At 42.9% G+C, this 22,854-nt stretch overlaps 4 protein-coding genes and 1 long non-coding RNA gene across 6 annotated transcripts; 3 read left to right on the top strand and 2 right to left on the bottom strand.

The window, feature by feature from the left end:
• Nucleotides 1-22: 22 nt before the first annotated feature.
• On the bottom strand, nucleotides 23-1,601 carry LOC4333195 (polygalacturonase inhibitor 2). The gene is made up of 2 exons (XM_015774065.3): nucleotides 1,052-1,601; nucleotides 23-519 (listed from the first exon to the last, which is right to left on the bottom strand). The coding sequence occupies exons 1-2, from the start codon at nucleotides 1,599-1,601 to the stop codon at nucleotides 182-184; spliced, it is 888 nt and encodes a 295-aa protein (XP_015629551.1). The 3' UTR covers nucleotides 23-181.
• A 3,313-nt stretch (nucleotides 1,602-4,914) lies between these two features.
• Nucleotides 4,915-6,383, top strand: LOC107275612 ((S)-8-oxocitronellyl enol synthase ISY1). Its single transcript, XM_015777392.3, has one exon. It carries the CDS (start codon nucleotides 5,011-5,013, stop codon nucleotides 6,199-6,201), a length of 1,191 nt encoding a protein of 396 aa, XP_015632878.1. The 5' UTR covers nucleotides 4,915-5,010; the 3' UTR covers nucleotides 6,202-6,383.
• Nucleotides 6,384-10,085: 3,702 nt separating this feature from the next.
• LOC4333192 (calmodulin-binding protein 60 A) lies at nucleotides 10,086-14,649 on the bottom strand. Of its 2 annotated transcripts, none has more exons than XM_026023894.2 (7): nucleotides 14,400-14,649; nucleotides 14,215-14,312; nucleotides 13,663-13,715; nucleotides 13,051-13,541; nucleotides 12,613-12,773; nucleotides 11,031-11,231; nucleotides 10,086-10,916 (listed from the first exon to the last, which is right to left on the bottom strand). In XM_026023894.2, coding segments are annotated over exons 1-7 (1,593 nt in total). In that variant the 5' UTR covers nucleotides 14,401-14,649; the 3' UTR covers nucleotides 10,086-10,328. The 2 variants fall into 2 exon arrangements, with proteins under 2 accessions (XP_025879679.1, XP_015627923.1); XM_015772437.3 differs by having other exon boundaries at nucleotides 14,215-14,290.
• Nucleotides 14,650-16,926: 2,277 nt separating this feature from the next.
• On the top strand, nucleotides 16,927-17,558 carry LOC136355763 (uncharacterized). Its single transcript, XR_010740113.1, has 2 exons — nucleotides 16,927-17,185; nucleotides 17,364-17,558. It is a non-coding gene; the product is annotated as an uncharacterized lncRNA (long non-coding RNA).
• A 1,867-nt stretch (nucleotides 17,559-19,425) lies between these two features.
• LOC107277991 (mitotic-spindle organizing protein 1B) lies at nucleotides 19,426-21,887 on the top strand. Its single transcript, XM_015772668.3, has 2 exons — nucleotides 19,426-19,832; nucleotides 21,066-21,887. Exon 1 carries the CDS (start codon nucleotides 19,532-19,534, stop codon nucleotides 19,829-19,831), a length of 300 nt encoding a protein of 99 aa, XP_015628154.1. The 5' UTR covers nucleotides 19,426-19,531; the 3' UTR covers nucleotide 19,832; nucleotides 21,066-21,887.
• The last annotated feature ends 967 nt before the right edge of the window (nucleotides 21,888-22,854 follow it).

The following is a 22,854-nucleotide window of genomic DNA, read 5'->3' as shown; positions in this document are numbered from 1 at the left end:
AGGCATATAACGCATCTTTATCTTGCCGTTCTAGGCTAAGCCAGCTTATCACTGACAATTTATTAATGATGATTAATGATCTCAAAGTAAATTGAGGAAAAGGATGTCTGCGATGCAGCAACAATCGCAAATTACGTAATAACCAATCGATCAGTGGGCAGTGCCTGGGTTCGTGCTTAAGCTAGCTGCTGCACGGCGGCAGCGGGCGGTCGCAGAGGCACTTGTTCCCGGCGAAGTGCTTGGCCCCGAACCGGTGCGTGTACCGCCCCTGCGGTATGGGCCCGCACAGCTGGTTGTAGCTGACGTCGAACGCCAGCCACTTCCTCCCCGCCGCCGCCGCCGCCGGCGGGATGCTCCCGTACACCATGTTGTGGTCGATGACCAGGATGTCCAGCCCCTCGGGCAGCTCCACGCTGCCGAGGTCGAACGCGAACCGGTTGCGGGACAGCCGCAGCGCGTTCAGCTTCTTCTTGGCGCCAAACAACATCGACGCGTCGCAGCTGTTAGCAATAATCTTGTCTTTAGAGTGTATGCATTTGGTTTGTATAGGTTTTGCACAAGGTAGTAGTGTGTGGCAGCAAAGGATCCGAGCTAGTACGTGTGAAACGTGCTTGCTGTGAGCTGCGTGATGCGGCCGGACGAACGTGCCGATATCTACGATGTGTAAAGGCTGTTGCATTAGCATGTAGAACTAGTGATTAGCGGCTGCATGCAAGCATTTAGTTGGATGTGTTAAGATGCATGCAGAGCTGCAGCTCAGGCTAGAAGGCCACGAAGTGATTTTGTGGCGGAAGAATAGGTCTAGCTAGTTACCTTGTTGCATGGCATCTGCACGTTGGAGTAAGGCGTGAGTCAAGGCCAAATTAGTTGGCTGATCCTTATCTTTTGCATGTACTTAAGTCTATATAATGAAGAAAATGGTGTGAGCTGTGTGAAGCCGCATCAACCAAAACTATCTGTGTTGTTGAGTTCTTGCGCGTGCGTGCGTCACTAGCCAGAAACTTGAGTGTTTGTGATAAACACCTAGAGAGCGAGAGGAGAGATTCCTAACAGCAGCTCAGCTGGTTGCCGGCGACGCCCACCTCCCCGAAGGCGGCGGCGCCGAACGTGGACGGGAGCGTGCCGGTGAGGAGGTTGCCCTCGAGGAGGAGGTTGAAGACGGTGGCGGTGGGCGGGATGGCGCCGCTGAGGCGGTTGCCGTCGAGGCGGAGGAAGGTGAGGTCGGGGAGCGCGCGCGGGCCGAGGAACGACGGGAAGGGGCCGTACAGCTGGTTGTAGGCGAGGTTGAGAATCTGCAGCTTGGTCAGGTTGGCGATGGCGGCCGGTACGGGCGCCGAGATGTTGAGCGCGAAGACCGTGAGCTCGGTGACGCGGCCGGTGATGGCGTCGCAGGAGACGCCATCCCACGAGCAGCACGGTGTGGAGGAGTTCCAGACGGAGAGCGCCGGCGGGTTGCCGAGGGCCGACTTGACAGCAAGGAGAGCCGCCTTGTCGGACTTGTCGCAGAGGGCGCCGTCCGCCTCGGTTGTTGCTGCCGCCGCAACAAGGAGGACGGCGAGCAGGATTGCCATGGTGTGGCAGAATGGATTGCTGAGCTCCATGGACGCCGGCTAGCTGAATTTGGATGACGGAATTATGTAGGGAAGGAGCTTAGCTATAAATGGCCATATGGCCCGTGGCCCGCGGCCCGGCGCAAAGCACGCGTGTTTGGCCCGGCCCAAGCATGGCCCGGCCCAATTGGAGTCGTGCTCGTGCCGGCCCGGCCCGACAGCCGGGCCGTGCTTGGGCCGCGCCATCGGCACGCTGGGCCAGCACGGCACGGCACGAAACAGGCCGGCACGGTGGGCCGGCACGGCCCGGCATGCTATAACGGCAGGCACGGCCCGACCGAGGCACGCACACCGCAGCCCAGCCAGCCGGCCCATCACCTCCCTCGCATATATAAGCCGCCCCCGCCGCTCCGCTCCTTCGCCTCCTCCGCTCCTCAAACCCTAACCCTAGCCGCCTCTGTCTCGACCGCTTATCTTTCTCGACCACTCCGTCGCTCCACCGCCTCCACGCCTCCACTCCACGGCTCCACTTCCTCCACGCGGACCAGTGGACCACGCCTCCATCACTCCGCTCCTCGCCGGATCTAGCACCGACGGTCGCCGGCCTACCGCTGGGGGCATGAGGGGCTGAGGGCCGTTCTTCTCTCTCTTTTTCTTTCATCTCCACCTCTCCGACGGCCACACTATCGATTTCCTCTTTTTTTTCCACCCTCGTCGTTGCTCCGTGAGCACTTTGTCAGATCCACCCCCATTTCCAGTCTCTGTTCTCGTCTTCTTGTAGATCTGTCGATCTCTGTCGTCAACGGCAACTCCGGTGCTCCGGACGCGCAGGTAGGTAGAGTAAAAAAGTCAATGTTTTTCTTTAGTTTTTTTTTCCATGCGATCCCTAAACACTAATTATTCTATGTGTATTGTAGGTCGCTGAGCGGTGAGCGCCAGCGGTAGCCACCGTTGAGGAACCGTAGTGCCGTCGATGGATGATCCATCCTCCTGCAACTTTGAGTTGAGGCTGCTGGGAATGCGGGGTGATGACGAAGATGACTTGGAGGAGGAACGCGTGGAGGTCTTCGGCAACACTGCCTCGCCTCGGATCGATGGGTCGCAGCCGGAGACAGAGACGGAGCCGGACGATGACGGTACCGGTGCCGGTGGCAACGGCGCGCCGTCCGGCTTAAGTGCTAGCAACAAACGGTCCAGATCTCAGGTATGGAACGACTTTGAAGAGCTCTATGAATCCCGAAATGGCAGTCAGGTTCGTGTTCGTGCTAAATGCAATTACTGCCATAAAATCTTGTTTGCTTGTTCATCTGGTGGTACTGGACATTTGATTAGGCATATTAAGTCATGCAAACCTAGAAATGCTGGTGCTCTGTCTCAGTCTATGCTCCGGTTTAATGCTGATGGTTTTGTTAGTCAATGGGAATATAAGCCAGATGTTGCTAGAACTGAGTTGGTTAAGTTGATTGCTAGAGAGGATCTTCCACTTTGTTTTGGTGAATCTGCTGCTTTTGAAGAGTATATTCAAAAAGCTCATAACCCTAGATTTCGTTCTGTCTCTAGACAAACTACCAGTAGAGATGTCTTTAAGGTTTTTGACAGTCAGCGTGCTATGCTTAGCTGTATGTACAGTGTGGACTGTGGACTGTGGTCAGAGTGGGGTTGGCACATTGGCCATGGAACGGACGCATGGTGCTAGATGGGAGTGCCCCTAACTTGCAGAATTCAGGCAAATCAGCCCTCGTGTTCTTGCCCGTGCTGCACGTTTCACTGCCAACCATATTACGGTGAAACATAAGTACCGGACATACCACACATGGTCGATAGTAATAGTACAGAGCAATTGATTCGTTTTCCCTTGTTGTGGGGGACAGAGAGAGCTTTGGCTTGTGAGTCTACAGGATACTGGCAACGCTTCCACAACAACGAGTAACACGTTGTTTTCTGCTTTGACAAACATTGTCCTTCATGAGTCCACTCCGGTCCTACAAACGAGCTGCGACAGATGGATATCTGATTTTTATTATATCCTGAGTAAGGCTAATCCTCAAGTTTTCCATGAAATCACCTTAATAACGCAATGTCAAAAAATTCAAAATGGTAATCCAGTTAAGACAACCTTCCCGACGGAGGCACATCTCAGTTCAGAGAAACCTGCCCCGCTTTTGGTCGTGAAAAATGAATCACATCGAGACATTCTCATCGTGAAGTTCCTTGTGATTAGCCAGTCGCCACCCATCTTTACTGGACATAGCCGCAGCGGTATAAGGAGGCTCCGCCTTTCAGGCTTTTTGCTCAAATCAACGTTTTACCGGCAAGCCGAGATTAATTGAACTGGAACATAGTGCTTCACCACATCGAGGATCTGATTGAACTGGAGCATAGTGCAAATAATAATAATAATAATAATAATAATAATAATAATAATAATAATAATGATGAGTGCTATTTTGAATGTTTCATTTCGTAGGGTACTGGTGCGTCAGAATCTTATTAACTACTCCACCTGTCTCAGAATATAAGAAGTTTTAAAGCAAGTTTAATAGTATAGCCAACTACGAGCTCCAATTCATTTATAGTCAATCTAATAGATCATTCATACAATAGTTACATACTACACTATTAATACCTGGTCCTACCTGTCATACACACACTGCGTCTTGGAGTCTGTGCTATAGCCAGCTACAAATCTGTAGCCCGCTGCTCTTCTCTCTCCTCATTTATCTCCTTCAAATATGTTTGTAGCTGGTTTATAGCTTGGTATTGTACATGCTCTTAGGGTTGGACACGGTTATTAAGAAAGTTGGTAAAAGTGAGCGGTGGAGGATTGTGGTTGGATGAGTAGTGGAGGTAGGTGGGAAAATGAATGGTGGAGGGTTGTGATTGGTTGGGAAGAGAATGTTGGTGGAGAAGTTGTTATATTTTAGGATAAACCTTACCGAATTTTGGCAATGCCAAAATTTTGGCAAGATAATAATATTGCCAAAATTTAGCAGGATTTCTTATGTATTTACTAAATTGGTAAAATTGACTACAGGATATCCAAAAAATGTGTAATTAGGCGACGGACATCGCAAGAACACGAATTTGCTAAAGGACACCAAAAAAACCTGGTAATTAGCTGATGGATACCCGTTGGATTATTTTATTATATCCGGAGGAATTGGAGAGAGAAACACCTGTGTAAGTACGATTCTACCCTTCATTTTTTTTCTTTTTTTCTTTATTCTTCCTTATCTTTTCTCTCTCTCTCCCATTATTTCTCTCTTTCTCGTTGCTTTACTACACGACACGACGCGCATTACCAGCTCAGCTCGGCTCAGGTCCTCCAACAACAAAACAAACTACTCTGGGCTGGGCTTCTCCCGATCGATATCCCCCGTTCGTCCGTCCGCTCTCCTCCTTCCCAACCGGCAATCCGCCGATCCGTCCGACCTCTAGCTTGTACGCTGCCGCTGCCGCCATGAGCTGGTGGTGGGCGGGCGCCATAGGCGCAGTGAAGAAGCGGCAGGAAGAGAACGCGGCGGCCACCGAGCCGTCCTTCCAGAGCGTCGCCCTCGTCGTCGGCTCCACGGGCATCGTCGGCACCTCCCTCCTCGACATCCTCCCGCTCCAGGACACCCCGGGCGGGCCCTGGAAGGTCTACGCCGTCTCCCGCCGCCCGCTCCCTCCCTGGTCCCCGCCGGCCTCCCCCGCCGTCACCCACCTCCACCTCGACCTCGCCGACTCCGCCGCCGTTGCCGAGGTCCTCACGCCCCTCACCGACATCACCCACGTCTTCTACGTCGCCTGGTCCGCCCACCCCACGGAGGCCCAGAACCGCGAGGTGAACTCCGCCATGCTCCGCAACATCCTCTCCGTCGTCGTCCCCAACTGCCCCGCTCTCGTCCACGTCTGCCTCCAGACCGGCCGCAAGCACTACATCGGACCATTCGAGGTCATCGGCAAGATCGCCGCCCCGGACCCGCCCTTCACCGAGGACATGCTCCGCCTCGATTGCCCCAACTTCTACTACGACCTGGAGGACGTCCTCTTCAACGAGGTCTCCCGCCGCGACGGCGCCGTCAGCTGGTCCGTGCACCGCCCCACCGTCGTCTTCGGATTCTCTCCCCGAAGCGCCATGAATGTCGTCGGCAGCCTGTGCGTTTATGCCGCCATCTGCCGCAAGGAGGGCGCTGTGCTGCGATGGCCTGGATCCAGGGTCGCCTGGGAGGGATTCAGTGACGCGTCCGATGCGGATCTCATCGCTGAACACGAGATCTGGGCCGCCGTTGAGCCATTCGCCAAGAATGAGGCATTTAATTGCAGCAACGGGGATCTCTACAAGTGGAAACTTCTCTGGCCGATGCTGGCAGACCAATTCGGCGTCGAATGGTCTGGCTACGAGGGAGAAGAGAGCAGCTTCAAGCTTGCAGATGCCATGTCGGGGAAGGAGGCAGTGTGGGCAGAGATTGTCAAAGAGAATGATCTCATGGACACCGAGCTTGAAGAGATCACCAATTGGTGGTTTGTTGATGCCGTGTTCGGCGTCCGCAGCGAGCATTTGGATAGCATGAACAAGAGCAAGGAACATGGATTCCTTGGCTTCCGGAACACGGTGAATTCCTTCAACACATGGATAGAAAAGATGAAGGTTTTCAAGATTGTCCCATGATGCGTTCAATTGTTTTTTATATTATTGCACATCTTGTTTTCTATGCCATTCATCCAAATTGCTCCCGAATTTAGTTCCATTATAAACATTGCTTTCAAGGTTACATGTTGTAAAATGCTGTATTCTACAAAAAACTAGAACCGAATAAAATTAATCAAGTGGAGAATGAATTTTATGGATCATTATTTGCTCATTTAAATGATTAGAACCATTAAAATTAATCAAGTTGAGAATGAATTATAGATCATTATTTGTTAGTTTAAATTATTTGATCATTGGATCTAATTGATTTGTGTCCTTTACGGGCACTGCTTGATATATGAATTGGTAATTCTTTTATTTGGTATTGATGATCTGTAAATTTTGTCAGTATATGCTATGCTTGAGATCAGCATCTATCATCACATAGCTTCTAATCTTACATATGTTGATTAGTAGTGTAAATTGGAGAAAACATAACTTACAAGGAAGTACCTTTCTGTCAAACATCAGTTGCAGCAAGTTGACCTCCAAAAGCAATTGTGCTTAGTTCACAGCTTTTTACATCATTTACAGCTTAGTTCTACATTTCCATTGTGCTTTTCTTGAGACTAAAAGGGGGAAAGCCATGTAGCATCCTCAGGACAGCTAATCTTCTTAGGAAAATTTATGACATCAAATACTTTGAAGTAAGTTGGTGAATTCACAATTTACCTGGGCTTAGTTCACAACTTTTTGGAGAAGTTGAATCCTTTGATCTTTAAATCAAATTGAGAGTTTTGCTTATGGGTGCTACTCGACCTTTGAATTGGCTGTTGCCATCAGCTACCCCCCATTTGTGCATTCTTGTGAAGTCTGAATGGTAATTCGTGTGTTTGGTATTGTTGATCTGTATCTTCTTTGTCAATAATTGCCATGGTAATTCTAGAGATAGTTCTGTTCATTATGAAGAGCATTTATCAGCACATGACTTTGTAATCTTACCTGTGTTGATTGGTCTTGCAAAAGATATCAGCAAGTCCCTTTCTGTCAACGTCTGTTCCAGCTGGTTGATCTCCAGAAGCAACTGGTACTAAATGATCAACATAGCTTGCAATTTTGTACATTTTCATGTGGTTTTTGTTGAGCCTGCTAAGGGGAAAAACATTGAGTATCTTCAGCTCAGCAAATCTTCCAAGGAAGAACTTGTTTTACATCAGTTACTTTTAAATATGTCGATGAATTGGTAGTTTAGGTCCTGTCTAGTGTAGAGAAGCTAAGTTTGTTACATCATATATGTGCCACTCCATATGTCCTAAAATATAGCACCTAGAAGCTTTTTGAGTAGATCTTCTTTCTTCCTCTCTAGTGTGCTAGCATTGGTTCCAGTGTAAAAGTGGGACTGAATATATTCTCCTATAGTGGTTGGAAATAATACTCCCTCCATCCCAAAATTTAAGGGATTTTGGTTGGATAAAACATATTCTAATACTATGAATCTGGATAAATTTATCCAATATAAGGAATTTTGACTCGATGGTACATATACTAATATTATGAATCTGGACAGGTAATATTAGAATATGTTCTATCCATTCAAAATTCTTTATATTTTATGACAAATAAAGTATATATTATAGGCAGCAGTTGAAACAAATTTATACTCGAGCACCTTTTTTTTAGATTCTCCTCCTCCTTACTAGCATCCTCCCTTCTATTGTGGAATCAATGCTAACACTTCAAACGTCTTTGCCTTATGCCTGGGCTTAATTCACAACTTCTCGGGGTTCAATTCATTAAGGTCCCTTTAAATCGCAGGATTGAGAAAATGTAGGAATAGGAAAAACGCAGCAGGATTGAGAAAATATAGGAATAGGAAAAACGTAGGATTTTAATATGAATGCAAGTGTAAAATAGAGTATTGCAAAACACATAAATGAACATTTGATTGGACCATAGGAAAAACGTAGGAATTAGAGGAGTGACAAAGACTCAAAGGAAAGTTTCCATGAGGTAAAACCTCATGGTAGTTTCCCTCCAAAACTTGCATGGCATTAGGTATTCCATAGGAATTTTATAGAATTCATTCATTTGATTTAAAGAGTTATATAGGAATGAAATGCTCTAAAATTTCTATAAATTTTCTTCGAATCAAGGGAGCCTAAGCTGAGCCTAAGCTTGCACTTCGATGAAAGCAAGCACATTTGTGCGGTTGTTCTCAATGATTGCTTGTCGTCAGCTTCTGTTGACAATTCCCACTGATTGGCTCTTGAAATCATTTTATGTGGTCTGAGTTCTGAGGCTGGAAGCAGAGAGAAACACGGAACAGCTAGCTAGCACGTCAATTATGGACGTCGGTATGATTATCTTGTAATATCCTGCAACGGAATCTCTCGTGGGTCGTGGCTCGTGGCTCGTCTGCTACCTTCTGTTTCTTTTGAGCAATTCCTTTTTTTTTTCGTTTGGACACTGAAATGGGACTTCCTGAATACCTGATACTCCGAGTATAGTTTTAAACTTTAATTAAAGGCTTCCGAAGTTTGTTCGCCCAATAGAAGTTCTGTGCAGTAATCGCCTCGTCACGGCAAAGTGTGGTTTAGTTGTGTTCAGGGTGGGGGCTTCACGACGGAAAGCAATGGACAGTTATTTGACCTTTTCTATCTCCGCAATTGCTTGTACCTGCTTGTGATCCTATTGGCAGTTCAGTATATATACTACTCCCTCCATTTTATATTATAGATTGTTTGGCTTTTTTTTTCTTAATTATGGTCAAGTTTGTAGATAAATACTCCCTCTGTATCATATAAAATTAAATCCTAGCATCCCAATGCAAAATTAGTGGGGAGTAAAAATTATTAAAAAAAGTAGTAATGGTGATAGATAGTTAAAGAGTATTGAAAGAATAAAACTTCTCGTTTTAAGTGTCGAGGGTAGGTAGGATGGTAGAAGTTGGTTTTTTGTGGGACAAAATTTAAACTCCAGAAGTTGAGTTTTTTTTTTTTACGGAGGGAGTATACTAACATTTTCAATACAAACAAACATATTATCATATATTTAATGTTAAATTTAATTAAATTAATTTGATGTTGTTGATGTTGCTAATTTCCAATAGTTCGTGGTGGCACACGTTAGAGAAGTCAAAGGTGTAATACTTGTGCTGTGGTGCTCGATCGAAAACATCGGCAAAGCTGTTCTCCCTGTCGATCCGCAGTGCAACACAACATGCACAATCAGGAGGAAGTAGACCCCTTCTCCTATGTTGTTCATCTTGCTCCAATGTTAACACAATATTAGTGATTCACAACAACTTGTTCCTCTCCACTAATTTGGATCCAATCAGACCCCTTCTCTTTGAAAAAAATTGAGTGAGGATGTATAGAAGGCTTCGAAATCAATTCTTGTTTGTGCCTAATAATATTATATAGGCAGTGTACGGATCCCGTAGGGGTATATTACCCAACCATATGTTTTACAAAATCTAATTTGAGAGCCATCCTTAATTGTAAAGGACCTGTGTTTGGCCTCCGTATACCACGAAAAGATAATCAAGATAGTGAAATTACAGCTGAAAGGATTTTTAATATGTAGAGGAAAAAAAGGGTTCCGAAATGGTCTCCAAAATTATTGCACGCCCGTTTGGTTGCCACGGCACGGGCATCTCTTTGACATCCGTATAGCACGAAAAGATAAGCAAGATAGTGAAATTACAGCTCGAAATGGTTAAATATTTCTCCAAAATGATTTCACGCCCGTTTGGTTGCCACGGCACGGGCATCTCGTTTTTTTCCCTGCACAATCGTATCAACGCCCGCCTTTCGTGGGGGCACCATCAACCGAGACACATCCTTCAAAATGTTATTGCTTGAAAGGCGAACTAATGTTGCAAGAACAATGTTGTCGCCAAAATTCAAAGAACTAGCTGAAGATAACCATCCACAAATATTTACGGATTATATTCACAAAACTTCATCTGATTATTTACAGGCAATGCTGAATGCTCATGCTGAAAAAATGCTGGATGTAGCTCATAAACCAGCAGAGCGTGCCAGCTGTGCCCAAAAAGATTTCAAGACTGCCAAACTCGTATGTACATGATTTCCTTTTCTCCGCTTATATATATTTCACGGTTTAACTAAACAACCACAGGAATAAACATGTGAACGAAAACGTTATTTCCCATGTTCATTTCTTTTCATAGCAACAATCTTCTTGGTGTAGAATATCCATCCTATAACATAAGACAATGTCCTCCATCCTCTATACGCCTTGGGCTTAGATATCGTTGCAATGAAGCCTTTCAATGCAGCTCCAAGGTCTTGTGTGTCAAAGGATACAGATGGATCTGAACAACGATAGTAATCTTCACTGAATGAGGGGTGACTGGTGCAATCCTCATAAACCAAAGAATTTGAGAACTTGTCCACTGTCTGTGATACTTGCGGTGGTGCATGGCCACCAAGTGGGGGTAACTCTGACTGATATTGATTTTCATTGTTTTCTGCAGTTTCCAATGGACAAGGATCCAATGCACTCGAGGGATCAATTGAGAAAATGTCAGGTGATGGTATGCTTGACTGGCTCAAACCAAAACCATCGGTAGAAACTTGTGTAGGAAACTGGTCATAGTCATTTTCATGCAATGACGTAGTTCTCACATCAAGGAGCTGTGAAGGATTTGCCAGAAGTGTTTCATTGTCACAGGTGAAGACATTCTTCCAATTTTCATACGCTTGCTTCACAGCTGCATATGCTTCAGCCTATAAAGAGCAAAAGTTAAGGTAAAAAAAAGATGGTCCATATCCTAACTGGTGAAGGGGAAATATACAAGAACCTTCTATAACTAACTAAGTCGAATAAAAAATTGTGAATACCTTCTCCTTTTCTCTAAGATCATCAGCACAAACAAACTTCTCAGATATTAACCCTCTCACTTCTCCAACAACATTGAACACGACTGCTGTTTTGCTTAGGCTGTCTGGATAGTACAAATGCACCTTGTCAGGGAGAATACAGGTTTTTGAATGCTCAACTGTGACCTCCCACATCTTTGTTGACATGCCACTGCCCAATATCTGCATAATTTGAGCATAAGGTCACATATCCACACATTTTGCTGAACGGCCACTATCATCTACAAATTCAGGCAAAAAGATAGAAATATGACATATGCTTACTGAGGAAAAAACTAGCTTAGATTAGCATAACGATGTTTACCACAGAAAAACAATAGATTCACTCAAATGTAAGAAACATACAGTTTCATGGTTATACATTTCTCAACATAACAAAATAATGCTGACAACCATAACAGTAACTTCTCAAGCTGGCCAGTCTTCCCCTACCTGATTAGTCCACATGGACCTACAAAATGCTGACACGTGGAACAAAGAGAAGATGCAGCCTACAGCTAGCCAGCTAGCTACGCTCTGCTTTCCTGGTTACAATCCTCTAGATACTTCCAAGCTCATAGAAGTATAGTCAATAAATTAAATTAAGAACACCTCAATCCTTCGGATGATCTCAAAAGTTATTACCCCTAGAATAAACATGACACAGAGAAACACAAAACTACACAAAATTTAGGAAAAACTAGGAGAAATACCATAAATTGGAAAATAAATAATTACATGTTATAGTGGAAAAAAAATAGCTGTCAAAAGAAATAATAGGGCCAAGACTTTCTTTTGAGAAAAACAATCAACAATTCAAGTCTAGAGCCCAGATGCTTTTGAGCGGGTTTTTGAAACTGGAGCTCAAAAAATAAATAGAGAAAACAATGGAAAATCAAAATGTAAAAAAACAGATCTCTAAAATTGAAGCTCCCAAAAAAAAGAGAGAACACAACTGGAAATCAAAATATATATAAAAAATAGAGAACCAAACTCAAAATCAAAATGTAAAAGAAAAAGAAAGCACCCAACGGATATCAGTTGCACTGTATCGCTCTGACGATTTCCGATGCTAGATATGGTCGATTGATTATGATAATTATTGAAAATCCAACAGCTCACAAACAAAATTTTCCAATTTATGAAAGCTGGTAATTTCTTACTGAACATGCATTTTTAAATAACAAGTAGGTAACATAATAAGGCATATATTACTATTGTACTTCAACTCTCAAACTTTGATAAAAACAAAATTAAAGAGCGTATTATAGGGTTATTTTCAAATATTGTTGGGATTTTACAATAATTAAATTAATTATGTAAATACTTGCAAAATTATTTTGATCATGTCACGGCTATAAATTTTGAAGCACGCCAATACGTGCTGATGATTTTCTAGTTTGATGTACATCAGTACATTATATGTAAATATTCGATAGAAAGAATTGCAACAATAGGCAGATTGTGTAAACTCAAAAAAAGAATGCAAAATACAAACATAGAAAGATTCTTTTATCTTTGAACAAATGGAGAAGTGCATCCAAAGATCAGTATAGTATAGTACCTTTCGAAGCCTAGGAGCATCAAGATGTAGTAAAGTGAGGAATTCTTTTACAGTAACAATTTTCTCCCTATTCAAACGCTTGTGAAATGCTCCCTCCTTGCCAATCTTCTCCAGGCGCCAAACCTCATCATCAAGAATAGGGGGATGGTGCTTCTTGTATACTAGGAAAAATGAATAAAATAATTCCAAAAGATGAGTTGAAATTTGACCGCCTTTTTACATTTATGACAATGAAAAATAAAAATGGCACAGGGCAATCATTTTAAATAGTAGTAAAAGAGAATTATCTGTCTATGATAAATATGTGCTAAAAGAAGGAATTTCCATATTGATAAATGTGCAATTATAAAATAAAGGGACAACTCTGCCAAATGGATCAGGAAACTAGCACTAGTCAGGGAACTAAAAGAATAATTGAAATTTGATAAGCAAACTCACATTCTCCACGATGATCCTTCACCACAAATGATTCAGACTTTGCTTCACGCACCCTTACTCCGTTATAAGAACCATCCTCAGTTTTTGCACCTAGCCTGAACTTACGGCTGCGTGTCCAACTGGAATTATCTGTGAATGATAGTTCCCCCACTGCACCAATGCCTTTAATAAGGCCAACAAAAATGTCTCCAGAAAGCAAGGGTCGTTTACCTTCCCTTGCTCTAATAATGTTATTGTTGAACTCTTGAGCTGTCCAGTCATCGCCTTCTCCACCTTCAAAATCCCCCTCTAAAACTACTATTTCAACTTTCATCAGGGACTCATCGCCTGATGCTACAACTTCTCTGGTAACAGTGTCAACTAGAGCAATAGTTATACTTAAGGAGCTCTCCCCTTCAATCTTGGAGCCAGTGAAAATTGGAAGTGAAAGCTTAGTCATGAACTGTAGCTGGAAATTTTTCGATGAAGATGGAACAACATCCATGACAGTTCTAATGGGAAAAATAAAAAAAACAAGTTGTTAAACTAAAGAAAGCTGCATTAACTTTATGAATCTATACAGTGACTGATACTTGTCAAATTGGTAGTTAAGACTGTGTTACAATGTCGTACCTTGCCATCATAGTGGCATGATTTGCAAACGCTGACTCGATTTCTTCTTTCACCTAGAAATTATAATTGGGTAGAACATCAAGACCATCATTGGACAGCCAAAAATAACACATGGCTGAAGAAAATCCTACTTAGGATAAACTTTCAACAGCTTTGAGTGAAAATACTATCTTCTAGATAGAAACAAATGAGTCCAAAAACTAGAGGTCAGGAATTAATGATTTGTCTTCCATGGCTTAAATGCTTGCTAGGTTTCAATTTATGGATTTACAGGGTTCCTCACATTAAGTTGGGAACTACAAGTAGGGTTTGTGTAATTCACAAGTTCAAAACAGATCTAATCATGCTAGCTGCACCAAATACAGATGAAACTTGGAATAGAATTATGAATGATCAATATAAAAGCCATGTTAGCAACAAAAGATAACCCTAACCCCAACAGAATGAAAGGGGATACAGATCAAACATGTACTCGAAAGGCATAACTTCCATGAATTCATGACACATGGGTGAGAAATGGAAAAAATAAGTAGGTTCCATAGGCTGCCTCACCACTCTTCGGATGAGGGGCTCGATAGCCGTGAACAACTTTTCGATGCTGCTCTTCCGCATCACCTCCGTGATCACCCTGCGCGGAGGCAAAGCCACCACTGACACCAAATCAGATAACCAGCCACACAAACACAACCATGGGGGTTCCAATCGAGCTCTCAAGAGAACGGAAAGGGGGGGCATACTCGCGGAGGGCGGGGACCCTCTGGCGCTTGGGCTCCCCGCGGCGGTGGGGCGGCGAGGAACTCCCGGCCCCGGATTCGGCCGGGACGGGGGGTCCCATGCCTCCGCCGACGCCGCCGCTGCTCTCCTCCGGCTGCCGCTTCTGCGACATCTCCGGCCGCGGCGCGCGCCTCGCCTCCGTCCTCGTCGTCGCTGGCCGCAAAGCGCCTGGTGGGTAAGCTCTGGTTTCTTTTCCCTTCGTTCGCGTATTGTGCTCGGTGCGCCTGTGCGAAGTGCGGTGAAATCCTGGACCGAGCCAGAAATCTCTAGAGCTGGCCCACATGCAGTGACTACGCCCACATGCCAGTACGCCTAATCCAGTTTAGGGCATCTCAATGTTTATTGCAAAATTAGGTGCTAGCAACGTTTGTCCGTCAGATGATAATAATAAGTTGAAAAGACATCACTACGTATATAGGAACATCAGTGAGTCGGGTTAGGTTTGGGCGGATCGAACATACCTGGCCCAAGACCCAAAACTACTCGCCCGCCCGTTCCCACTACTCTCATCAGGCGTAAAATAAAAACCCATGTCCATGCCCGTCAAGTATCATATACCATAGGTTTCCAACAACATATACATATAAACTATTACTTTTAACATCTATGTTTAGCCATTAACTATAAAACCATAAACAATCAATACTACACGTTATAATTATTCATAAAGTATTGGCGTGTTCGGAAGCCATTCATGTGGCAGCGCTACGGCTGCTCACTTCTATAGCTAGTCGCAGTGCAGCCGTGGTAAACGCCAGCCGAGCATAGCCATTAAATATGAATCAAAATCCATAAATTCTGTAATCACAAATTATTTCGTCACTAAGAAAGAAAGCAAATGATTAAACCATTAATACTATATGACTTTGTTGCACTTACATATTTATGTTTTATGTTTTAGTTAGTGTTGACTGTTGACACACAATCTTCTAAAGTTTATGTATGAACATAAATATTTGGGTATCCACGAAACACTCATGTGCATAGAATAAACCCCACGCCACACCTGTTAATACATCGGGTTTGGATCGGCCATACCCAAGGGCATAAAATCTAACCCACACCCATACCCATTACGTGTGGTACGTGCGGTACTCGTGGGTACCCGGTCCCATAGGTAAAATTGATATCCCTAAATGTACATATGTAGAGTGGGTAATAAGGTGGGACCCACAAAAATTCCCCAAACATGAACCATAGCACAATTAAAAAAATAGATAAAACCCACCAAAAACCGCTAATACCTAATAATAAGCTTATTACTTGCTATTTCATCACATTGTGGATGCCTTTACAGAGCTGGAGAACTTAATTAGTTGATTAATTAGGAGTAGCATTACACGTGCTTGCTCATAATCTTAACTTATGATATGTTCTATTAATATCATTTTCACAAAATATAGCTACATAAAAGTATTTTACTCGACTATGCAACAGCTCTATTAATACCATTTTCATATATAAAACCTTAATATTTTTTTTACTAATGAGATTTCAAGATCTCACTGCATTGCACATGTCCGGGACGGATACAACTTCTTCTAACGAGAAAGAAACCCGCGACCAAAGCATGTCATGAAATACGCACATGGGGTGGGCGTGCTTCTACCATGCCTCCGGACAGTTGAATTAATCTAGATATCATGAATGCGTCGATAAGGATACTAGGGCGAGAAATCCGGGCAAATACTCCCCTCACGTGCCGATCGCTAGCGCAACCATGGCCCAACACCCAGCTCCTCTAGAAAGGCCATCACTGATATGAAAAGTGTATCTATAGGTCGGATAGACTGATTCTACAAACACGTAGCCCTAGGAATCAATAGAAAACAAGTGCTAAGTTTCATTAAACATCAGCATACATCTTTCAGTAAACACCAGCATCATAAAAAAAATAATTTTTAGAAGCAAGCTTATGAGAATGGAACAATATAGGGGTATTGCTAGTGGGCGGGTGATCGCTTCCCTCTCCTTCCTAGCGATCACCCGTCCCTCCCCCCTATACGCTCTTCCTCTCCCCCTTCCTCCTCCCCTTCTTCTCTTCCTACTACAGTTCACCATAATTTTTTAAAAAAAAACAAAGTTGAAAAAATTTATGTATAGAAATGCTATATATAAAAAATTTGAATTCAAATTCAAATTTGAAACGGGTATGTAACTTTTGACTTATAAACTTTGGGTTTATAAACTAATATTTGAATTCAAATTCAAATTTGAATCGGGTATGTAAACTTTTGACTTATAAACTTTGAGTCTATAAATTTTGAGTAAATTCCCTGTATGCACCTCAAAACTGACTCAATCTCTTCCATACCCTCCAATTTTGACCGATTCCCTGTGTATGTTCCCTCCCATATCCCTACCGTTAGGCATCTGTTAGTTCTGTTAGTCATACATCCATTACGTTGTCAGTAATTTAAAAAAAAAGACCAAAATGCCCAACGAAAACCTAGGTAACAACCAGCAAGGCAGCAACAGTGAGAAATCCCCAAATAATCTCCAATCTCTCGCCTCCCCTCGACGCAGCCGGCGCTGTGCGCCGCCGCCGTCCTTTCGCGGCCGTCGCCACCGTTCCTCCCGTGGCCACCGGCCTTGCGCTCCCATCCCCGCCGTCGATTCGGCGCCAGCGGTCCTGTCGCCCTCGAGCTCTCGTCGGCGGCAGCGGCGGCGGCTTCGGCTCCCATCGGTTCCGGCGACGGTGGCTTCGGCTCCCTTCGGCCCTAGCGACGGCAGCCAATCGACGCTGCAGGTGCTGTCCTGGTTGCTCAAGATCTCGGCAGCAGTGGCCCAGGCAGCAGCCGCCTTGTTGAGAGGTCTCAGCGGCGGCTGCTGCTGGCTCCCGAGCTCTATCCCCTACTGCTCCCATCCGACTAGGTTGATTTCATTCATATGTAGATGTGTATGATTTCTTCTCTTCTTCTTGACAGTTGATATTGAGAAGGGAATGCAAGATGTGCAGGTATAAATCACTGTTATGTTCGCTTTTTCAGACATTTAGTGCGATGTGCCATGGGTACTGTTTATATTACTGTGTAATTTGGCCATGTGATGGCATTTACTTAGTGTGTGCCTTTCTCCATTATCATGAGAAAATTAGCATAATGACAACCTTGGTTAACATACACAGTACTTGCCTTGTTCTTTTAGTTTGTCATTTGCATTCGTTTTATGGCCATGATGCTTATGATCCACACAGTGGAGTGCGCATGGATGATCCATGTAGTGCCTTGTCAAAATTTCTATAAATTGCTGGCCATTCTATAAATTTTCTATGCACTTTTTACTCAGTCTCATAGTATATGATGCACTCATTGATATTTCAATCTTTCTCAACCTCTCAAATACAATCGGTCACTAAGAACTCAAATTGCACTCTTAAGGGCACAGTGGACATTTCCAGGTAAATTAACCACTCAATGCTGTGAGAACTAATGGTAGGGATGGGAGGGATCACAGCGAAATCTCGAAGGCACACAGGGGATTGGTCAAAATTGGAGGGCATAAAAGGGATTGAGTAAGTTTTGAGGTGCATACAGGGAATTTACTCATAAATTTTAGGTGTATAAACTTTAGACGTATAGAAATACTATATATAAAATATTTGAATTCAAATTCAAATTTGAATTGGGTATGTAAACTTTTGACTTATAAACTTTGGTCTATAAACTTTAGGTGTATAAACTTTATATGTATAGAAATACTATATATACAAAATATTTGAATTCAAATTCAAATTTAAATCGGGTATATAAACTTTTGACTTATAAACTTTGGGCCTTTAAACTTTAGGTGTATAAACTTTAGATATATAGAAATACTATATATAAAAAATATTTGAATTTAAATTCAAATTTGAATCGGATATATAAACTTTTGATTTATAAACTTTGGGTCTCTAATCTTTGGATGTGTAAACTTGAGGTGTACAAACTTTAGGTGCATAAATTTACTAAAATAGTAAAGTAATGCGGTAAAAAAAAAGGAAACCACGTGGAGAAGGAGGGGCGCACTAGGGGCATCTATCGCCTGTTAGCCATTTTGACGATATAGGAGTAACATCTTTCAGCAAACAACAACATCATACCAAAAATAATTTTCAGAAGGCAGTTTGCATGAAAAAAATCTTCATCATACGTAGGAACCATACAGTGATAGTGTGATACAAACTCCTAAAATTATTTCCATCAGAAACGTATCAATGGCTGATGTGTTTTACCGATGGTTGATGTGTTTTACTGAACCCATCAGCATGAAGGTGTTCTCGTGTGAAAATCCAAAGATTCCAAACAAGGTTCTGTTCTCTCCAAAGGCATCCACGATATGTCATATAGAACAATTTTTTTTTTTTTTTTTGCATATAGCTACTCCCTCCGTCCCATAAAAAACCAATCTAGTACTACGAATCTAGACATACATATGCCCTTATTCATCGTAACAGAATATGTCACATCCGATCTTAGATTCGTTTTTTATGGGACGGAGGGAGTATTTAGCAACTAACAACATGCATACCTGATTCTCCCTCCTAATAAGTGCATATAGAAAAATTTCAACTAACAACATGCGTACTCTGATTCTTCCTACTACGAGAACATTGAGATGCATCCTATAACGCAACCGGAACTCCGGCATTATCTATCAACTTACTCCGTCATTCTTCCTCCATCTTATAATATAGCAATCTAGGACTGGATGTGACATTTTACAGTTCCTGCATTATCAATCAACTTACTCGTCATTCTTCCTCCATCTTATAATATAGCAATCTAAGACTGGATGTGACACTTTACAGTATAATGAATCTGGACAGAAAGTATGTTTAGATTTATTGTACTACGAAGTGTCTCGTCTGTTATAGTATATTATGGGACAGAAAAAGTAGCACAAAGTCAGTATCAGGAGCTCCTGCTTGGTGTTGGCGGCGGTTGCTAGGCAGAGGACGAGGCGTTGCGGCCCAATACCTGCCCGGAAGTGAAGTGGATCTGGAGCAGTGAGTGAGGTTGGCCGCGCCACCCTCAACTGCGACGGCAACCTTGTCTTCCTCCTCTACCGCGAAGGTCCAGGCCCACCACCCACCGGAGGCCGGAGGTGATCGATGGCGCCGCACGAGACGGAGACGGGGACGGAGTCTGCGGCGGCAAGGCAGGCGAAGGAGTCGCTGGAGCTGGCGTTCCAGATGTCCCAGATCCTGGACACCGGCCTCGACCGCCACACGCTCTCGCTGCTCATGGCGCTCTGCGACCGCGGCGCCAACCCCGAGGCCCTCGCCGCCCTCGTCCGCGAGCTCTCCTCGGCGGCTCCTCCGACCGCCGCAACTACTCCCGCGTCCACCGCCACCGCCGTGCCGTCAACAAAAGCCGCCTCGCTTTTCCCCTCCGGTCTTCGCCAACCCTAGGGTTCGTGCCCCCTTTTCTCAGACAAGATCACTATCACTTGATCCTACATTAGGTTGCCTTAGAATGTAAATTAGCGAATCGTTCTGCTCTGTAGATTATTTTTTAGCTGCAACACGTTCCTGGCTTGTTTCTTTAAGAGGGATTAAGCACTATGACATGGATTCGTTTGGAGATATGGGGATATTGGTATGACATGAATATGTGATTGCACGGACAGTTGACATTAAGATTATAAACACATCTCTATTTGGGTCACTATTGATAATTCTGAATTCAACTTCCATGATATGGAATGGCATCAAGAACTGTTGTTTCCGTCGATGAGGAATTACAATGACTGCCAATCTGCCATCTTGATGTTCCATTGTGCTAGGGAGATCCTGTTAGCTATTCCTTCTCTGTCAGTTTATCATTGCGGTGTAGTCATTTGGCAACAACTTATAATTTCATCAGCTGTGTAGGTTGGCTGAGTTTTGAGCCCACCTATGTTTTCTTCGCCACTCTGGGTTAATAATCTTCATTCCGTGGTTAAATCCTCATCAGTTGGTTCATTCTCCTTTAATAACGGATTAGATAAAAAGGTCATTCTTGAGAACTGTAGGTTGTTTGGGGTTTGGTCATGCCTTGGACCAACAAGGCACTGAAAAGGCATCCTATGCTCCTCACCAGTGATGTATTTGGGTTGGCTTTGCTGATGTAGCAAGTAGTAACGTTGGATTCAACTGATTTCCTGTTTACAGTCTGGTAAATGTTAATTATAGGCTTTTGATGTTTATATTGTTCACCTCTTAGAGTAAAAAACTGAAAAGAATCCTTTCTATTGCTATGATACTATGAAACCAACGTCGTTCAAAAAACAAGATACTATGAAACTAACAACATAAGTACTGACTCGAGAGAAGTTGCAATTGGTTCCTAACATTTTCATTCCCTGAGCCTGACCAAATTTACTGCAGTGTTTAAAATCTCAGTTGACATGCCCGTGCGATCACTGCCAGCAGTACCAATTTTTTTACAGTCATTTCAACACTACACTACCTTGCAATTCATATTGCTTTGGTTTCACTTATTTTTAGCATGATAGAAATATATAGAGTGTTCTTGTGGTTTCAAGTTCTGTTATTAGCTTTCTTATCAGGTGCAGCTAGGCTCAACAGGATTTTATTCCAACTGTTTTTCTTGGTATAGTTGCCGACTTGCCGTCCGTTAACTGTTAACTGTTTGCTTAAGCAGGTAGTGAAAACCGGTGGAACCAATTTGCTTGATCGGTAGAGCAGACTCGAGATTTGATTGCTGGAAGAAAGGTATTGTCAAACTTAAGGAAGATGCTAAATCTTGCTGTAGAATGCATTTCTGATGCTGTGGTGGCCTGTTTCCCCAAGGAAGGTGTGGTTCATGGAACGCTGCGTGATTTGCTTGAGTTGTGGAAGATAAGAGTTTAGTAATCGTGGGAACGTTGCCTTTCCTATTTCCAATAGCCAATTGTATGTATCCACCACACGTATGGTCTTTTATTATGGCAAAATTGGTTATATAACATCAAAAGTTCATGTTTTTGGTTTTATAGCACCGAAAGTTACCGGTTCACTTTAATAGCACCCAAAGTTCACCCTATTCCCATTTTTAGCACTTCCGTTAATTTTTCCGTCCGTCTTGATCGGTATTGATCCAGACATATACGATATGACATTTCTACCCCTCATTGACATGCATTATACTTGTACTTGTGAGGGGTAGAAACGTCATATCGTGTGTGTGGCTGTATCAATAACGATCAAGACGGACGGAAAACGATCGAGAATTGACGGAAATGTTAAAAATGGAAACATGGTGAACTTTGTGTGCTATTAAAGTGAACCGGTAACTTTCGGTGCTATAAAACCAAAAACGTGAACTTTCGATGCTATATAACCAATTTTGCCTATTATTAATTATCCTCTCTTGACCTAGAAGTCCTTTGCTTTGTCATGTGCTTATCCAAGAAGGGATCTGTCATCGCCATTGGTCGAACTCTCATTTTCAGATAATAATTGAAAGCAATGAGTGATATCTCTATTCCACCTGGTTCAAGTTCAAGTGCACTGCAGCTTTTCATTGCTGTTCCATTTGGCCTTTTTTTTTTGGCCAAATTCTACTCTCGATTTTATCCTGTCCAGACAAAACTGATAACATTTCATTCAGTTTTTTTTTTTGCCCTTTTAGAGAAAAACTTGATCAAGCCAAATCACTGAATTCAGGTCTTATTTTTTTCAAAAGATGATACGGTCAGGATTGGTGGCTGAATCTTTATCAAAAAGTTGAAAACAACTTAATCGAATCGAACAATCATAGATATATAAAAATAATTGTTTAGTCCGGCCTTCCTTAGACTAGGTCGGCCTTTGTATTTGTGCGACCTAGTGGGCTGGTTCTCACGCTCGATTTCAGGTCATTACTAGGAGAAAAAAAAACAATAATTTCCAATCGAACCAACCGTTGTATAGTAGATGCCCCCGTCCGTCCGGCTCAACGTTGACAAAAGCGGTAAATAGTTGAGAAAATTTCTTCTATGCCTCTAAAAATTTAGCCAATCCCTTCTACGCCTCCGAATTTTGTCCACTCCCTTGTATACCCCCTAATTCTGATCTTTATCTCTTTCATACCCATTCCATTAATTGACCGTTAATTGACTATTTAATTCCTATGAAAAGGACCATTTTGCCTTTAGATATGAATGAAACATGAAAATTGTAGACTAGCTATATTGTTGTAACTGTATAATTTTGTTATATAAAACTACTATATTCATGATTTTATTGTACAAGGAACTATTCATGGTAAAGTTTCTTTTACATAATGATTTAAAATTACTGTTTATTTACTTATTAAAAGAGTATATGTAGTATTTTAGGTAGTTCACCATATTTTTTTCTTGTTGTATATATTATATAGGAATGCTTTCCAAAGCTATGTTTATCATTTAAAGAAATGCTACACATACTTTTTTAATATATATTAAAATTTCTATGTACAATAAGCTTAT

This window comes from Oryza sativa, chromosome 3, assembly GCF_034140825.1.
Source record: "Oryza sativa Japonica Group chromosome 3, ASM3414082v1".
NCBI lineage: Eukaryota > Viridiplantae > Streptophyta > Magnoliopsida > Poales > Poaceae > Oryza > Oryza sativa.
Note: the sequence above shows the minus strand (reverse complement) of the source record. Positions and strands in the feature narration are given on the sequence as shown.